Source organism: Cyprinus carpio, chromosome A20, assembly GCF_018340385.1.
Source record: "Cyprinus carpio isolate SPL01 chromosome A20, ASM1834038v1, whole genome shotgun sequence".
Classification (NCBI taxonomy): domain Eukaryota; kingdom Metazoa; phylum Chordata; class Actinopteri; order Cypriniformes; family Cyprinidae; genus Cyprinus; species Cyprinus carpio.
In genome coordinates this window covers 24,026,099-24,043,533 of record NC_056591.1, presented here as the reverse complement: position 1 = coordinate 24,043,533, position 17,435 = coordinate 24,026,099, and the positions used below count along the sequence as shown (strand labels likewise).

The following is a 17,435-nucleotide window of genomic DNA, read 5'->3' as shown; positions in this document are numbered from 1 at the left end:
GTATGTATGGAGATTAGTTTGTGTCAAAAATACTTTTGTAAGTATGGAGGAGTTACATTAGTGTAAAAAACATTTGTAAAATATATTTAGCCTTTTATCCTCCTCTCACACACTTTTGGAACTGCATTTTTTTTGTTGATGAACATGAGTATTTATGACTATTGATAAACATTTATTAAAAATGTATTACTTTTTCATCAGAAAGGGAACGTTTATGCAAACGACACTAATTTATTTTATTTGAAAACTCTCCTGAGTAATATTTATGTTGTTTAGATGTTTTGTTAGAAATTTTATATATATATATATATATATATATATATATATATATATATTTATATATATATATATATAGGTTTCATACATTTAATTAATCAAGGAATTTAATGAATCCATTCATTCTGATGGGGTTAATACTTATCCTGAAGACTCACACTAATAAAAGATGTTTTCCGGAGGAAGGAGATTTTCAGCAGGTTTGTGTTCAGATGGTCGTTTTATTGCAATCGCTTTTAAAAGAAATTTTACATTTTACCATAAAGTAAACAGCATTTTAATGTGATTGCATGAAGTAATGTGCTGGATATGACCAGCTAACAAAAACATTCAACTGATTTTTCTATTTTTTATTTTAATTAGGTTGAAATTATTTGATTAAACTTCATTTAAGCAGCAAATAAATGTAAGTTTTTACGTTAAAATAGGTGGACATTTTTAGTGTATGCTCTAAGAATGTTTTACTACTGTTCAAATTTAGTAATAAAAATGCTATTTCTAAACTTTCCGTTTTATTGTTTGGCAAACATTACCGGAATGTTACTTCTGAATATTCTCTGAAGTAGAAACATTTAAAAAGCACCGACCAAAACATTTCATAAAAAAACGATCCATTTAAGATGTAGAAATAATATTTTTATGCTCACATTTTGAGAACATTATTAAAGAGCAGAGAACTTTGAACAAACGGTCCATTAACGTTACTGCAAGAATGTTTGTTCATAACTTATGGAGAACACATTTTCATTGTTAGAACTACATAAATCACATAGCATCATATCTGAATTAGTTAGCATGTTATATAAATAGCTTCTAACTGTTCCATCAAATCCAGTTGATGGCCGAGAACACGAGATGAGCATGATAAAAAATCAGACTCTGTCCTGCTGAATTATTCATGAGCTAATTAAGCCTCTGCTACGAGGACAGAGAGTAAAGGACACGATGATTGGACACTCGAATCCTCATACCTGTGGAGAGAAATTATAAACAAAGAATCATAATATGTGCAGAAGCAATTCCAAGCATCTGCATTATTAATGGAGGGAAATGTGCTTTGAATGAGCATCCTGGATGTGATTACTCCGTCTGAATGCAAAGCATGAGGAGAGTGAAACGCTGCGGGTCTCAGCGTCAGACAGAAAGAGCCTAAACTGCATTTCTGGCTCGTGACCTTTGACACCGAGCCAAGTTTTGACATCATATATAAAACAGAAAATTAAATCAGATGAGCGAAGTTTCTCAGGATGCTTTCAGCTCCAATACAACCAAATGAAGAGCAAGAGTCTTAGACTGAAGCAGAGGATGATGGGAAATGTAGTTTGGTCTGCTGTTTCTAATAATAACCAGCGTGTTTAATGCTCTGGTAAAGCACTCTGATGGGGTTTTCTCAGAAGCTCTCAGTAATGTTTCTCGCTCTTCATGGTGTCGTGTTTCTTTGGAAATGCACTGAAGCGCATGCGCAGCTGTATTTATGAAATATTGCGACTGCACTCATCAGATGATGAAAGGACTTACACAAGAGACTTTCAGAGCTGTTACAAAGAAAATAAGAAAATGGGACTTTATCTAAACATTTATTTTTCATTTTAATAGAAGCATATATTAATTACATATATAATTACCAATTATAAATTATATTTATGTATAATTATATTAAAATGTACATGATATATTAAATGTATAATTTTATATTAACATTATATATTATTTAAAAAATTATCAATTCTATATTACAATTATAAATATATTAGCATTATAAATTATAGTATGTTACATTATAAATTAAAATTAGAATTATATAGTATTATATTCACATTATATACACACATTCAATTTATAAATGTTATATATAAATTATATATCACAATTATAATTATATATTATTTACGTATATTATAAATTGACCTTTTTTATTAAAATTATACATATATTTAAATCATCTGATGTAGTATTTCGGCTGCTGCTCTTATCAATGGATCGGATCAGATCTGCTCTCTGCAGGTTTATTTTAGTGCTCCTGCGCTTTCGTGGGATTCGAGGGGATCTGCTGCATGTCTCAGTTACCTTGGCAACATATTTCTGCATGAAAAATCCCATCTAAAATGCAGCAGCGCTCGCAGCAAAGACACAGAAACGATTCCACATCACAACCCAACGCAATACCTGCACCACTATCAAATATTAACATGAGAAAAATTAATATCTGCATGGGGTAAATATCCCCTTGGAGAACATCATTTTAACATCAATGGTCCCAAAACACTGAGATCACGTGTGTGTGTGTGTGTGTGTGACTGGATGTGAAGCAGCTGTCGAGTCTTCATGAAGTCTAATGATTAATCTGGACTAATTAAAGCTCAGGAGCTGGAGGATCAGAGTTTCCTCATCAGCCACACGGTCACTGAGAACCAGAGAAACATTAAAAAAAGCATTAAAGGAGCTGATATGCAAATGATCTGCCTTGATGAAGACGAACTGGACTGAAGAGGAGTCATTACCAGCTGGTCACTGCACAGACTAGTCCAGAGACTAGTTAATGATCTCTGGTTCTTCATGTCTGATCATCACTTATCAGATCAAGCTCTGAATCAGTTCTGGAGATCTTCAGAGGATGAAGTCAGTTCTCAAGTTCACACAGGAGTAGAGTAACTAACTAACTAACCAACTGACTACAAACAAATATAACACAGTCTATGGTTTAGCATTTCAAAACCCATGCAGCATTTTATCAACTAAAACTACACTGTAAAATAAGCTGTAAAACAAAGATTAGTGCAGTGTTTTACAAAAATAAAAAATACTATTTACATTTTTTTTTACTTAAAAATTACATTTAATTCAATGTTGTTGTTTGTAATTATTTGTGAAATTTACAAGCTATTTCGAGTGAAAATAATTACAATAAAACAAAATTTTCCATGAAAAAAAGCTTTTAACATTTTCAAATTATTATAATTGATTTATTTTACATTTTTCATAATTAAAATAAAGCTGGAATAAAATAAATGCAACTATCTGAAGTGAGTTTAAATTGATTAATAAACTGGAAACAAATTAAATATAGAAATATTTGCTAAAAATGACAAAACACAATTAGTAAAACTTAAAATATAAATGTTAAAAAACACAAATAAACACTATAATCGTATGTCAAATGTTTAGACTGTATACTGTAGACATTATTTCACAGTATGATTCCAGGAAAGCAAATTAAGTTGACAAAAGCTGATTTTTCCCTCTTTAATTGTAGTTTGCTGAAATACAGGTGAGGTGTAAATATAGGTGTAAATATTAACAAAGGATAATTCATGGTTTGGACCTTTACAATACATTCTAACAAAGAAAAACACTGCGGTTTACCGTGTGATACGACAGAGGACTAAAGCAGATCCCCACGTCTACATGATCGCTCCGCTCACGTCCTGCAGATTATTAACAACCATACAAAACCACAGAGAAAGAAACGCACACACCGTCCACAGCAGCTAACATCACCACGCCGTCTGTGAGGAACACGTCAAACTCTCAGAGGAGACTCATGATCTCAGGCCGCCTTACCAAGCATCTCCCAAAATAAGTGTACAATATGCACACTTGGAGAAATAGAAAATTAAAAGCGATATATCTATGAAGACCAGAGAAGGAAGTAAAAGTGGAAAAGAAGGAAGCAACAGTCCCGATGATCTCTTTTGTGATTTTGCAGTAAAAAGCCTCATCCGTCGATGGGTTGGAGGAGTCCGCGCCGTCTTGTTTTCGGTTCCTCGCCGACAGAGCCACGTTGTGAAGTGGGTTTGAATGCGGGGCTTTTACAGTCACAGCCTCCTTCGGTCCGTGTGAGAGAACTAGAGCACGGGTTCACGTCTCCAGTGTAGGATGCTTGAGGACACGACGCCGCGCCGCAGGTCACTGGTTGTTTTTGGCTTTGGCGTGTGTCAGGATGTGTGATTTCAGGTTGGTGGACTGAGCGAACTTTTTATTGCAGCCGTCAAACGGGCAAACGTAGGGCCGGTCCCCGGTGTGAATCCGCACGTGTGTCCGAAGGTTAAAGTCCAGAGAGAAGCGCTTCCCGCAGCCCTCGAACGTGCACTAGACGAGAGAAGCACAGGACGGTTAGAGACGCTCTCGACGGCCCACAGACGGTTCGACACGCGCCGATAACACTCTACCACACCAGAGACTCACTAAATAAAGCTGAGGTTTAACTTGAACAAAATATAGTACCATAATAACATCTCAAAGTAACAGTTTTCAGTTGTTAGTTTTATGTAAATAATTAGACTTTTAGGCTTTTGATTCAATTTAAACCATTAAAAAAAAAAAACATGGGAAACACTTTTGGAAAAATAAAACATTTCGAAGGACTCTAAAAGTACTTTTTTTAAAACTTAAGCAATAAATTGAGGTTAAATTGTCTCTGTTTCATGACTTCAATCAATAAGACATGCTTTTTGATTACTGAAATTTAATTTAACCATTAAAACAGAAAAACTAAGTCAGTGGTGTGAGGATTATTTCCCGATGGTCCAGCGGGGGTCATCTCCTGCGGCTGCTGCTCTCATCATATCTCACGGGAGTGTTTTTGGGTCTGATGACGTACCTGGAAGGGTTTCTCTCCGGTGTGAACCAGCTGATGGCGCTTGAGTTTGGAGCTCTCCACGAAGGCTTTCCCGCACTCGGCGCACACGTGGACCCGCGGGCCGTGAGTGTGCAGGTGCTTCCTCATGGCTGAATTATCCCTGAACATCTTACTGCAGCCCTGTCAGAGACACAGAAGCGTGTGATCGTTCCCATCACTAAAGACAAACACACACATGCACTCACTCACTCACTTTGTGCGGGCAGGCGATCGTCCGAGGCGCGTCGTCCTCCTTGATCTTCCTCGGCTTCATTCTAGACCAACACAAGCACACCAGAGATCAGTTACCCAGCATGCTCTGCGTATCAGAGGACATTCAGATCACTTCCACCCGTGACGGACGGTGCTGCAGTTACCCAGTGACCCCAGACGCTCCCCAGTGAACAATAACACGCCCTCAGGTGTGAGATTCAGTCTAAGACTCACCGGACGGGACTACGAGCAACATGAGCTCCGCTGTGACTGAAGGGGCTGAGAAATAAAACAACTAACAGAGTCAACATCTGATCAGAGCAGCAGAACGTCCTCACCGCAGCCCTGATCAACACACACTCAAAACATCAACATCACTCCAAACAACAGAGAGGAGCTTTCCACAACGAAACTGACACTGACACTATATCCAGAGATCACATGATCCAACACACACACACACAGACAGACACTCTCAGACTCACACACACACACACACACACACACACAGACACTCTCTCTCACACACACACACACTCTCTCTCTCTCTCACACACAGACACTCACACACACACACACAGACACTCTCTCTCTCTCTCTCACACACACACACAGACACACACACACACACACACACACACACTTTATCCTTATAGTTTAATTTAAATCATCAAAATGCAAACGAGACAATAAATAAAAAAAATCTCATTTAGATTTAGGTGGTCTCAACGGTTACATTTTTAATAAACAGTTGCCAAACTTGCCTATGTTTCATGATTTCAATTAATTAGTCATGATTTAGTCTTGTTTTAGCAGAACTACAGAGATCGAAAATACATCTTCAGCAGATCTCCATTCCTGCTCCAAACACCAGAATATGAAAATAACTTCTACTGTAATACAGTGCTGCTCGTCCTCACAATAAGATTCTCAACATTAAAGTGGTTTTACTGGAGATGCACAATGACATACAACAAGTCTTGATAAACTGATTTAGGATTAAAACAAGAACAAATATACTGGCTTTCATCCCACACTGACAGATATCTGTTCAGCTTTGACAGAAAACAAGACTTCCTATCTTCATTTTGCATCTCTAGTAAACAAATCTTGACATTTGCACTTAAAAACACGACAAAGAACACTGAGTTAGAGATTCGTTTTCGCAGCGCCACGACTTTATCACTTTCTGCTCTGATTTAAGAGCTTTTTAATCCGAGCTCGGTGTCGAAAGTGCTGGATCTAGATGTTAGATGAGTTAAGCGCTTCCCCTGACCCTGTGTCCCCGGCCCCTGAGCCCGTGTGTCTGACCTGGCGAACTCCGCCAGCTGCTTCGGGTCCGACAGGTCGATCCCCGGGATGCCGCCGGGAGGGAGCTTCTTTCCCGTCATGTACTCGGAGTAATCCGGAGGAGAGTCCTCCCCGATGACCTGCTCCTCCACCACCGTCTCGTGATCGATGTCCTTCTTGTCATCTGAAACACAGACGGCTTCAAGTCAGTGAGCGGTCACGGAATCTAGAGGATTATAACAGACTGCAGCGTTACACGAGCGACGACCGTAACATCCGGGTCCTTCGAGTAAACAACAACAACAACAGAAAACACTTAAAAACATCAAAACACACGATTTCTCCCATAACGCTGATATCTAAATCACCTCACCACCCAAACTAGTTCTGCTAACTGGTGCTAGTGAACAGACACACAGCAGCACGCTGGAAGCTCGTTTCAGTTCCAAACATTAGAAAACAAACAAAAAAACATCACACCTTCACGGATATTTGAATCCAGAGAGGCGCGCGCGCTTCCCGCCTGAGCCTAAATTCAAACGTTTAACGGTTTTTAACGGTCTCGCGGCCTACCCGCGGCAGCTGCAGCGCGCTCGCGCCATCTTCAAGCCGCAGCACCGTCGCCATCTTTTCGGGCCGCCATAGTGGACTCGGGGAACATGGCGGCGCCCATCGAGAGATAAAAACATGGCCTCCGTTCAAAACAAAAACAGCCGGACGGATGCGTCCGCACTCCCGCTGCAGACAGCGCTCGCGACGGGGACCGACCGCGGAACGGCACGCGCTGCGGACAGACAACGCCCTGCTGAGGGCCCGGGGCTCCGAGGGAAGGAGACTCACCCGATGCCCACATCGTGACGGAGAACTCGCCCTCCAGAGTCTTGATCTGCACCTGCTTCTGCTCCCATTTCCTCCCGCTGGCCTCCGCCGCGCTCAGGTAGCTCTTCTTGCCCGATTTCTTGCCCCCCGACGCCGCTCTCTTCCCCACCCGCCCCACGGAGCTCTTCCCCGCGACTGTCACCAGAGTCTGCCCGATGTAGTCCTCCTCCGCGCCGGGCGCGGGCACCGGGATGAGGATCTGGTCCTCGAAGCCGTCTTCCCCGCGGAGCTCCGACTCGTCTCCGCCGACCACCTCCTCCCGGGTCTGGACCAGGATCACCTCCTGGTGCTGGTGGACCTGACTCGGGTCGTCTGTCACGAGCGGCTGCAGCGCGATCATGGGCTGGTCCTCGTCGTCTTCGTCGCCGCCGATCACCGTGGTCTCGATGGTCTCCACCTCGATCTCGTGCAGCTCCACGATCTCCGCGGGCATCTCCGAGCCGTCCGCCTCGATGTACAGCGTCTCGCCGGATGCCATGTTGAAGTCCGCCAGCTCGCTCGCCTTTGCTCTCGCGTTAAACGCACGCTCGCTTCCCCGCAAACACACCCCCTGATACCCGCACAGCGCGCACACACTCCGACAACACAAATAACTCTCCACTTCTCCAGTGAGTTCACGTCGCCACTACGCTCCACTGCCAAATCTCGCGAGAGGAGGGCCGGTCGGGCTCGCGCTGCTGGCTGTACCTTTTTGATTTTATAGGTGGCTTGTTTGTACCTTTTAATGTATGAATTGTGTTTATGTAATTATTATATTAAATCCAGATTTCACTGTAAACATTAAAATGAGTTTGATCGTTATTTTAATATATTAGTGTATTGGTTTATAACTGGGTTGTTTTTATTTTTCAATATTGAAACAATTTTAAGATTGTTTAGATTTAGTTTTAATTATTTTTCACGTTTGTTGGTTTTTCCTCATGTATGATATTTATCCTCTTGGATGATATTCACTTGAGAATACATTGATAAACTAATGTGTTATTTTACGTGTTTTAAATATTATTTTTTAACGTTTTTTTCTCATGCAAGTTATTTCTGAACTGAAAATAAATATCAGAAATTCTTGATATATTAGTGTATCATTAATTCCGGTTGTATTTACTTTTAAATGTGTTAATTGTGCTTAATTATTTTTTTTATTATACATGTAAATATTATTCGTATTATTATTTTAAAAATGTATATTAATATGGTTAGTTGTTTGAATATTTTAAAATGATTTTGATTGTTTTCTCATGCAAGTCTGAACTGACACTCTCCATCAGGTTTTCTGTAATATCCACAGATCATTTATTGATGTTCCTGTGACTCGTGACAGAGCTGATTTCTGTTTGAAGGGCTCTTATTTGACTTTATTCTGCATATGAAGAGCTGAAATCCTCACACAAGCAGACGACTTCATCCAACACAACCTTCACTCTTTATTTCACTTCTTTCTGAATGTCATGTATATCTTTTGTTGTTGTTGTTCAAACCAGGAAGCACTTGGTCAAAAAGAGAAATCATAAAACAGAACATACTTCACAATGTCCTCGCAGCCAATAAACATTTTATTAACAACATGATCACAAATACTCTGGTGTGTGATGTCTGTTCATTAGATAATTACTCAAGAACAGCCTATGATGCTTTTTAAAAAACCCTCCTTCAGTGATTAAATACATAATTATGGCAAAAAGGATAAAAAAAAAAAACTCTTAAAAAACAGGAATGTGCTCATGATGAATCTTGAGGAAAAGTAAAACAAAAATATTAAAAGGCTAATGCTGAAGTGATGTGCAATGATATTATCATTATTATTATTATTATTAATTCCTATGTCTACATGAAAACACTACTACTACTACTACAACAACTATACCTATAATAATAATAATAATAATAATAATCTAGACAAATGAGAAGGACTCCAGATGTTTTCTTCAGTGCTTCATCAGCTCCTCTCAGCCCAGGGCTCCTCGGCGTTGCAGACGTGTTAAAACGAGCGCTTTAATACAGCTGTATACAGCAGGATCTGCAGGGCTTCGATGGACATTATGTGGTGCTGATTCGACTGAGTTCATGTCTAATGGCTGGAAATAAAGCAGAACACAGTCAGTTGAGTCTGAAACCACGATTGCAGGAGTGCATTACAGAACACAGAATGCATCAGGACTCACGCACTGGGGCAAGTCGTCACACGTTTGTTTACATGTAAGCACTCGGCAGACGCTTTATTCAGAGTAACTTGCACCACACTCAAGGTACACATTTGACATTTTTATAATTTCTTGCGTTCCCTGGGAATCGAACCCATGACTTCGGTGTTGCAGGCGTCTTGATCTGCAGTTTGAGTGACAGGAAAGCTGAATGAAAGCCGAATAAACCAACAAAACGTACCATCGATGATCTCGTCCTTCACCTTGTGCAGTTCACGAACCACTTCTTCCAAGATTTCCTGTCAATTAAAACAATTGAAGCAATTGAAGCAGGGTTCTTATAATCAACTAAAACTAAAAGTATTTAAAAAACTGTATAAAACTAGACAAACTTTAGGTTAGCTTGAGAAAGCCTAGACTGAAAGTTTAAAGCAGTTGTAAAAGCCTGAAGTTTGAAAATTTAGATATTTTGAGTGGATGGTGTTAAAGTTTTTATAGGTTGTTTAGGATTGTTTTAGCATGTTGTTAGCATGATAAGCAAGTAACTAACATGTTGTTAGCATGATTAGCAAGTGACTAGCATGTTGATAGCATGATTAGCAAGTGACGAGCATGTTGTTAACATGTTTCTGTCATATTAGCAAGTAACTAGCATGTTGTTAGCATGATTAGCAAGTGACTAGCATGTTGTTAGCATGATTAGCATGTTACTAGCATGTTGATGGCATGATTAGCAAGTTACTAGCATGTCATTAGCATTTTTCTAGCATGATTAGGATGTGACTAGCATGTTGCTGGCATGATTAGCATGTTACTAGCATGTTGATGGCATGATTATCATGTTACTAGCATGCTGATGGCATGATTAGCATGTTACTAGCACGTTGCTGACATGATTAGCATGTCACTAACATGTTTCTATCATAATTAGCATGTTACTAGCATGATTAGCAAGTAACTTGCATGTTGCTAGCATGATTAGCATGTTACTAGCATGATAAACAAATAACTAGCATGTTAATAGCATGTTGCTGACATGATTAGCATGTTAATAGCATGCCACTGGCATGTTTCTAGCATGATTAGCATGTTACTAGCATGTTGCTGACATGATTAACATGTCACTAGCATGTTTCTATCATGATTAGCATGTTACTAGCATGATTTGCAAGTAACTAGCATATTACTAGCATGTTGCTGACATGATTAACATGTTAATAACATGTCACTAGCATTTTTCTAGCATGATTAGCATGTTACTAGCATGATTAGCAAGTAACTAGCATGTTACTAGCATTTTGCTGACAAGATTAGCATGTTAATAGCATGTCACTAGCATTTTTCTAGCATGATTAGCATGTTACTAGCATGATTAGCAAGTAACTAGCATGTTACTAGCATGTTGCTGACAAGATTAGCATGTTAATAGCATGCCACTGGCATGTTTCTAGCATGATTAGCATGTTACTAGCATGTTGATGGCATGATTAGCATGTTGCTAGCATGATTAACGTGTTACTAGCATGATTAGCAAAGTAACTAGCATGTTACTAGCATGTTGTTGAAATGATTAGCATGTTACTGGCATGTCACTAGCATTTTTCTAGCATGATAAGCAAGTAACTAGCATGTTACTAGCATGTTGTTGACATGATTAGCATGTTAATAGCATGTCGTTAACATGTTTCTAGTATGATTAACATGTTACTAGCATGTTTTGCTGACATGATTAGCTTGTCACTAGCATGTTTCTATAATGATTAGCATGTTACTGGCATGATTAGCAAGTAACTAGCATGTTACTAGCATGTTGCTGACATGATTAACATGTTAGTAGCATGTTACTAGCATGTTTCTAGCATGATTAGCAAGTTACTAGCATATCGCTAACATGTTTTTAGCATTATTAACAAGTTACTAACATGTTGCTAGCATGATTAGCATGTCGCTAGGATATAAATAAATGATATTATTTTATTTTATATATATATATAATTATTATTTACAAAAATATATTTTTAATATTATAGAAACAAAAACTACTAAAAATGACAACAACAAAAACACAACTACATGACTAAAATACTGACTAAAATGGAAATGTACAAATAAAATGTACAAATAAAAGCTGTAACTGTATCTGATTGGTTACCTGTTTCATTCTGTCGAAGTCTAAAGCGTCCGCATCGCTGATGCTGCCCACGGCTCGAACCCTGAACACACACACAGTCCCTGCATCAGACACACTCCTGAGCAGCCGCTGCACAGCAGGGCACTGCTGTCACTCACACCTCTACACTTCTGAAATTTACTTTATATATTACACACACTAGAATTATCAGTAGCTTACAGAAGCTTGTTTCTGCAACAGGATCAAATTAAAACTTTTCATCTCACAGTTCTGACTCTTTACTCCTTTCCACCATGAAATAAAAAATACATCTCTATTCCTCAGAATTGCAAGGAAAAAAAATCAGAATTTGATATTTTATTATACTGAAGTTAAATGTTTTGATGTGTATAATAAGTTTTGGTCTAGCATAAATAATAAACACGATTCATTGACCAGTGCTTATAATATTTAAGTGGATATCTGATCTTTCAGCTGTTGAGCACGAAAGAAGATATTCTGGAGAATTCTGCCACTACAGAAGTCAGCGTGGACCAGAAAGACACTCTTCATAACGTCTTCTTTTGTGCTCGACGCATACAGGTCTGGAAGGACACGAGGACAGAGGTCCAGCAGCTCAGACCTGGACACCAGTGATGACCGCTCCGCTGAATTCGCTCGGTCCCACGGCTTCTTCACAGCGGGATCGTCCTGAAACACACGCTTCTGTCAGACGTGACACAGTCATCTAACCACACCAGCACACGCTCAGCTGACACTATCTAGGCATTGATCTAAACACGTTATTGTTGTAAATTTAAACGGCAAAGTATTTGATAATTACAGGCCTGCTCATTATTTTATTTCTCTTGTTTTCCAGTGAAATATCAAGCATATCATAAATGATTTCTCTTCAGATCTGTACTCACACTTTGGCTTTCTCCGTCCTTCTTCTCATCTGCTGCTTTCCGTCTGTGGTGAGAAATAAAGCGTGTGTGTGTGTGTGTGTTATGAATGTGTGTGTTATCAGCTTGTATTACGGCTGTATGTGTACCTGCGTGCGAGCAGCGCGTTCATCTCCTCCATCAGTCCTCCGCTGCCTCCGCTGCTCCGGTTGGCCTCGTTCTTGGCTGCGGATGCAGAGTTTTCCTCCGGCTGCGGACAGACATCACAGCCACACGCTGATTATCTGACTCGCACGCTTTCGCCTCTTTTATTTAAACTGTTTTTGGGAGATTCGGGTTTTTGCTTTTAAATATAGATTTTATATGGGGTTTTTTTCAGAGATATAACTGTTGTGGATATAGAGACTTTTTTTTTGATATTGTAGGTGTTTATATATATATGACAATTTTGGTGAATATTTGTATTATAAATTATAATCTTTTGGGGTTTTTAATCATGTTTGCAGCCAGTATGAACTGCCGTTGTCTGGAAATGATCTTTGGTTAAGGGTTCAGTCATAGAGTCGCTTCCAGATTTGTTTTGCCAGGGATTTTTAACTTTAACTAAATAATTGAATTTAACAACTAAATTTGTGGTGAAAAACTACATTACCCATGATGCTGTACAGTCGTGGCCAAAAGTTTTGAGAATTACATAAATATTAGTTTTCAAAAAGTTTGCTGCTAAACTGCTTTTAGATCTTTGTTTCAGTTGTTTCTGTGATGTACTGAAATATAATTACAAGCACTTCATACGTTTCAAAGGCTTTTATCGACAATTACATGACATTTTTGCAAAGAGTCAGTATTTGCAGTGTTGGCCCTTCTTTTTCAGGACCTCTGCAATTCGACTGGGCATGCTCTCAATCAACTTCTTTGCCAAATCCTGACTGATAGCAACCCATTCTTTCATAATAACTTCTTGGAGTTTGTCAGAATTAGTGGGTTTTTGTTTGTCCACCCGCCTCTTGAGGATTGACCACAAGTTCTCAATGGGATTAAGATCTGGGGAGTTTCCAGGCCATGGACCCAAGATTTCAACATTCTGGTCCCCGAGCCACTTAGTTATCACTTTTGCCTTATGGCACGGTGCTCCATCGTGCTGGAAAATGCATTGTTCTTCACCAAACTGTTGTTGGATTGTTGGAAGAAGTTGCTGTTGGAGGGTGTTTTGGTACCATTCTTTATTCATGGCTGTGTTTTTGGGCAGAATTGTGAGTGAGCCCACTCCCTTGGATGAGAAGCAACCCCACACATGAATGGTGTCAGGATGCTTTACTGTTGGCATGACACAGGACTGATGGTAGCGCTCACCCTTTTTCCAGATGCCCCAAACAATCGGAAAGGGGCTTCATCTGAGAATATGACTTTGCCCCCAGTCCTCAGCAGTCCATTCACTATACTTTATGCAGAAGATCAATCTGTCCCTGATGTTTTTTTTGGAGAGAAGTGGCTTCTTTGCTGCCCTTCTTGACACCAGGCCATCTTCCAAAAGTCTTGGCCTCACTGTGCGTGCAGATGCGCTCCACACCTGCCTGCTGCCATTCCTGAGCAAGCTCTACACTGGTGGCACTCCGATCCCGCAGCTGAATCCTCTTTAGGAGACGATCCTGGCGCTTACTGGACTTTCTTGGACGTCCTGAAGCCTTCTTTACAAGAATTGAACCTCTTTCCTTGAAGTTCTTGATGAACCTATAAATTGTTGATTTAGGTGCAATCTTAGTAGCCACAATATTCTTGCCTGCGAAGCCATTTTTATGCAACGCAATGATGGCTGCACGCGTTTCTTTGCAGGTCACCATGGTTAACAATGGAAGAACAATGATTTCAAGCATCACCCTCCTTTTAACATGTCAAGTCTGCCATTCTAACCCAATCAGCCTGACATTACATTTACATTTACATTTAATCATTTAGCAGACGCTTTTATCCAAAGCGACTTACAAATGAGAACAGTAGAAACAATCAGATCAACGAGAAAACAACAACGGTATACAAGTGCTATGACAAGTCTCAGTTAGTCTAGTACAGAACATGTAGCCAGGTTTTTTTTTTTTTTTTTTTTTTTTTTTGCATATGATAGAAGAGAAAAAGAAAAAAAGGTAAGTACTAATATTAGTTAGTTAAGTGCAGGCGAAAAAGATGAGTCTTTAGATGTTTTTTTGAAAATGAGTAAAGACTCAGCTGTTCGAATTGAGATCGGAAGGTCATTCCACCAGCTGGGAGCAGTCCAGGAAAAAGTCTGTGAGAGTGATTTTGAACCTCTTTGGGATGGCAACACAAGGCGTCGTTCACTTGCAGAGCGCAAACTTCTGGAGGGTGCATAATGACCTCCAGCCTTGTGCTCGTCAACATTCTCACCTGAGTTAAGATGATTACTGAAATAATCTCAGCAGGTCCTTTAATGACAGCAATGAAATGCAGTGGAAAGGTTTTTTTGGGATTAAGTTAATTTTCATGGCAAAGAAGGACTATGCAATTCATCTGATCACTCTTCATAACATTCTGGAGTATATGCAAATTGCTATTATAAAAACTTAAGCAGCAACTTTTCCAATTTCCAATATTTATGTAATTCTCAAAACTTTTGGCCACGACTGTACAGAAAATCCCACCAATCGGAGAGTAAAGGTGCAAAAGAGCTCCGCCCACTGCCACAGAGCACAGCCAATAATTGAGTCTTAAATTATTTCAGTATTTGTATATTATATGCATATTTTGCAATAAACCTACAATTTATTGTTTGTATAGCTATAATCAACTTTAAATGAATAGTTTTATACTTCACAAATGTACAAAAGTTGCCTGATTTTTTTTCACTTCAAATAAAAGTTTGTAATGTTGTGATTCTTCTTGTAACTGATTGGTTGGGTTCATGGATTATATCTCTTAAACAAAGACTTTTTTAAATCCCTGTGAGGAAAATGAACGGCGAATAAGGACAGACGCTGATGATCTCGCACCCGTTGCACGCGCCGCAGTTTGGCTCCGGCGATCATGGCGGCGAGACCCGTGGGGGCGTGGCTATCGTCCTGGGCGTGACCCCCGTACCCACCCACAGGCAGAGGAGGCGGTGGAGGGGGTGGAGCTCCGGCAGAGGGGGGCGGCGGCCCGGGCGGGGGAGGGGGAGGAGGACAGGGACCGCCCATCGACAGAGGAGGCGGGGCCACAATGGGAGGAGCTACAGACAGCACGGCGGGGTGACCCTGAAACGGGGAACCTGAGGAAATAACACAAGTCATTTATTTCTACAGAATCCAACAGAGTTCATGATGCAGAATTCATCAGTTCCAGCTGTAAAGCTATAGTCATTGTTGAGGTCAAGCACAGTGTCCGTGTGCATCAGTGTTCACGCTTCAGTCGCGTCTGACCTGAGTTGGACGATCGTCTCTCCCGCTCAATATGCTGCTGCTGCTGCTGCTGCTGCATTTCCATTTGCCTGCAGAGATTCAGAACACACATAAACACACCCTGACATACCCATCATGCACTGCACACAGACCTTACACAAGAACTGAACGTTTAATGTTTCTGAAGGAGTCTTTTCTGCTCAGCAAGGCTGCATTTATTTGATCAAAAATACTCTAAAAATGGTGAAATAGTTTTGTAATGTAAAACAGCTGTTTTCTATGTGAATCTCTGTTAAACTGTAATTTATTTCTGTGATGCGCAGCTGTATTTTCAGCATCATTACTCCAGTCTTCAGTGTCACATGATCTTCAGAAATCATTCTAATATGATGATCTGCTGCTCAAGAAACATTTCTGATTATTATCAATGTTGAAAACATTAATATTTTTGTGGAAACTGTGATGCATTTTATTTTTCAGGATTCACAGATGAACAGAAAGTTCAAAAGAACAGCATTTATTTGAAATAGAATCTTTTGTCACATTATAAATATCTTTACTGTCACTTTTGATCAATTTAATGCATCCTTGATGAATAAAAATATTAAATTCTTTTTTGGGAACATGGTGGCGTGTTTCATATCTGTTCTAATTATGAGAGCTGCACAGTGCAAATGGAATTTTCCAGATGCATGATGGGACGGTAGAACAGCTGATGCAGCACATCTACGGCCAGCAACACGCTTCATCGTGCAGCGGCTGCTTCCTGTGACCAGCAGAGGGCGACTGTGTGTGTTTCACGCTCATCACTGCATCGGAGTGAAAACTTCACATATTTGTGTACATTAATGCTTCTAATCATCAAGGGCTCATTAAACTGATCAAAAGTGCCAGTAAAGACATTTATAATGTGACAAAAGATTCTATTTTAAATAAATGCTGTTCTTTTGAACTTTCTGTTCATCTGTGAATCCTGAAAAATACAATGTGTCACAATTTCCACAAAAATATTGAGCAGCACAACTGTGTTCAACATTGATAAGTGTACACACTGCAGAGAGGTCAGTATGGGGTTTATATATTATTAGAACAAAGCCCTGTTCTTTTATTGGGATCTAGCTGAAGTGAATGTGATTATACAGTATGAGACGTCATCTACAGTGAGATATTACAGCAGTGTGTGTGTGTGTGTGCGGCTCACCGTCTTTGGACCTCCAGCTCCTCTGAACCCGGCCCGTTCTGGACTTGACGCTGAACAGCTGGACCTGAAAGAGACCAGGAGCAGTCTGAGGAATATGACAGTAATAACATGCGTGTCACAGATTCAGAGTGTGTGTGTGTGTGTGTGTGTGTGTGTGTGTGTGCATCTCATCAAACCTGTCAAGAATCAATCAATCAATCAATCAAAATAAAAATTTATATTCTGCAGATCTGCATACATTTTTACTCAAAGTCCACAAACTGAAACTGTAAACAGAATCTGTGCTGTCTCTATCAGTTAAAAAGTAAAACATGCTCAGGCTACTAAATCAAGGGTGCAAACTCAATTTTGGAAATGTGAGGAGTCTAAATTCACACTTGAAGGATCACAAGCGTCACAGACGAGACCTCGTG

At 39.8% G+C, this 17,435-nt stretch overlaps 2 protein-coding genes across 3 annotated transcripts in view; both read right to left on the bottom strand.

Annotated features, from left to right (window-relative positions):
* Positions 1–3,505: 3,505 nt before the first annotated feature.
* LOC109108128 (transcriptional repressor protein YY1-like) lies at positions 3,506–7,925 on the bottom strand. 2 transcript variants are annotated; one of them, XM_042778201.1, is made up of 6 exons: positions 7,238–7,925; positions 6,419–6,581; positions 5,342–5,386; positions 5,109–5,169; positions 4,877–5,035; positions 3,506–4,365 (listed from the first exon to the last, which is right to left on the bottom strand). In XM_042778201.1, the coding sequence occupies exons 1-6, from the start codon at positions 7,752–7,754 to the stop codon at positions 4,183–4,185; spliced, it is 1,128 nt and encodes a 375-aa protein (XP_042634135.1). In that variant the 5' UTR covers positions 7,755–7,925; the 3' UTR covers positions 3,506–4,182. The 2 variants fall into 2 exon arrangements, with proteins under 2 accessions (XP_042634135.1, XP_018976851.2); XM_019121306.2 differs by lacking the exon at positions 5,342–5,386 and having other exon boundaries at positions 7,238–7,924.
* Positions 7,926–8,680: 755 nt separating this feature from the next.
* LOC109108129 (ena/VASP-like protein) overlaps positions 8,681–17,435 on the bottom strand; it is a 20,290-nt gene continuing 11,535 nt past the window's right edge. The window contains exons 4-12 of the mRNA XM_042778200.1: positions 17,023–17,086; positions 15,843–15,910; positions 15,435–15,691; positions 12,582–12,682; positions 12,457–12,499; positions 12,171–12,238; positions 11,570–11,630; positions 9,659–9,716; positions 8,681–9,351 (exon numbers count right to left, since the gene is read on the bottom strand). Coding sequence (XP_042634134.1) covers positions 9,314–9,351; positions 9,659–9,716; positions 11,570–11,630; positions 12,171–12,238; positions 12,457–12,499; positions 12,582–12,682; positions 15,435–15,691; positions 15,843–15,910; positions 17,023–17,086 — 758 coding nt within the window. The 3' untranslated portion in view covers positions 8,681–9,313. The remainder of the gene's footprint in view (positions 9,352–9,658; positions 9,717–11,569; positions 11,631–12,170; positions 12,239–12,456; positions 12,500–12,581; positions 12,683–15,434; positions 15,692–15,842; positions 15,911–17,022; positions 17,087–17,435) is intronic.

Coding starts and splice junctions, on each gene's coding strand:
- LOC109108128 (XM_042778201.1), bottom strand. CDS start 7,754: ATGGCATCCGGCGAGACGCTGTACATCGAGGCGGACGGCTCGGAGATG. Junction 5,387..6,418: donor CAGCTGGCGGAGTTCGCCAG/GTCAGACACACG, acceptor TTTATTTCTCAG/CCCCTTCAGTCACAGCGGAG. Junction 5,036..5,108: donor CGATCGCCTGCCCGCACAAA/GTGAGTGAGTGA, acceptor TGTCTCTGACAG/GGCTGCAGTAAGATGTTCAG.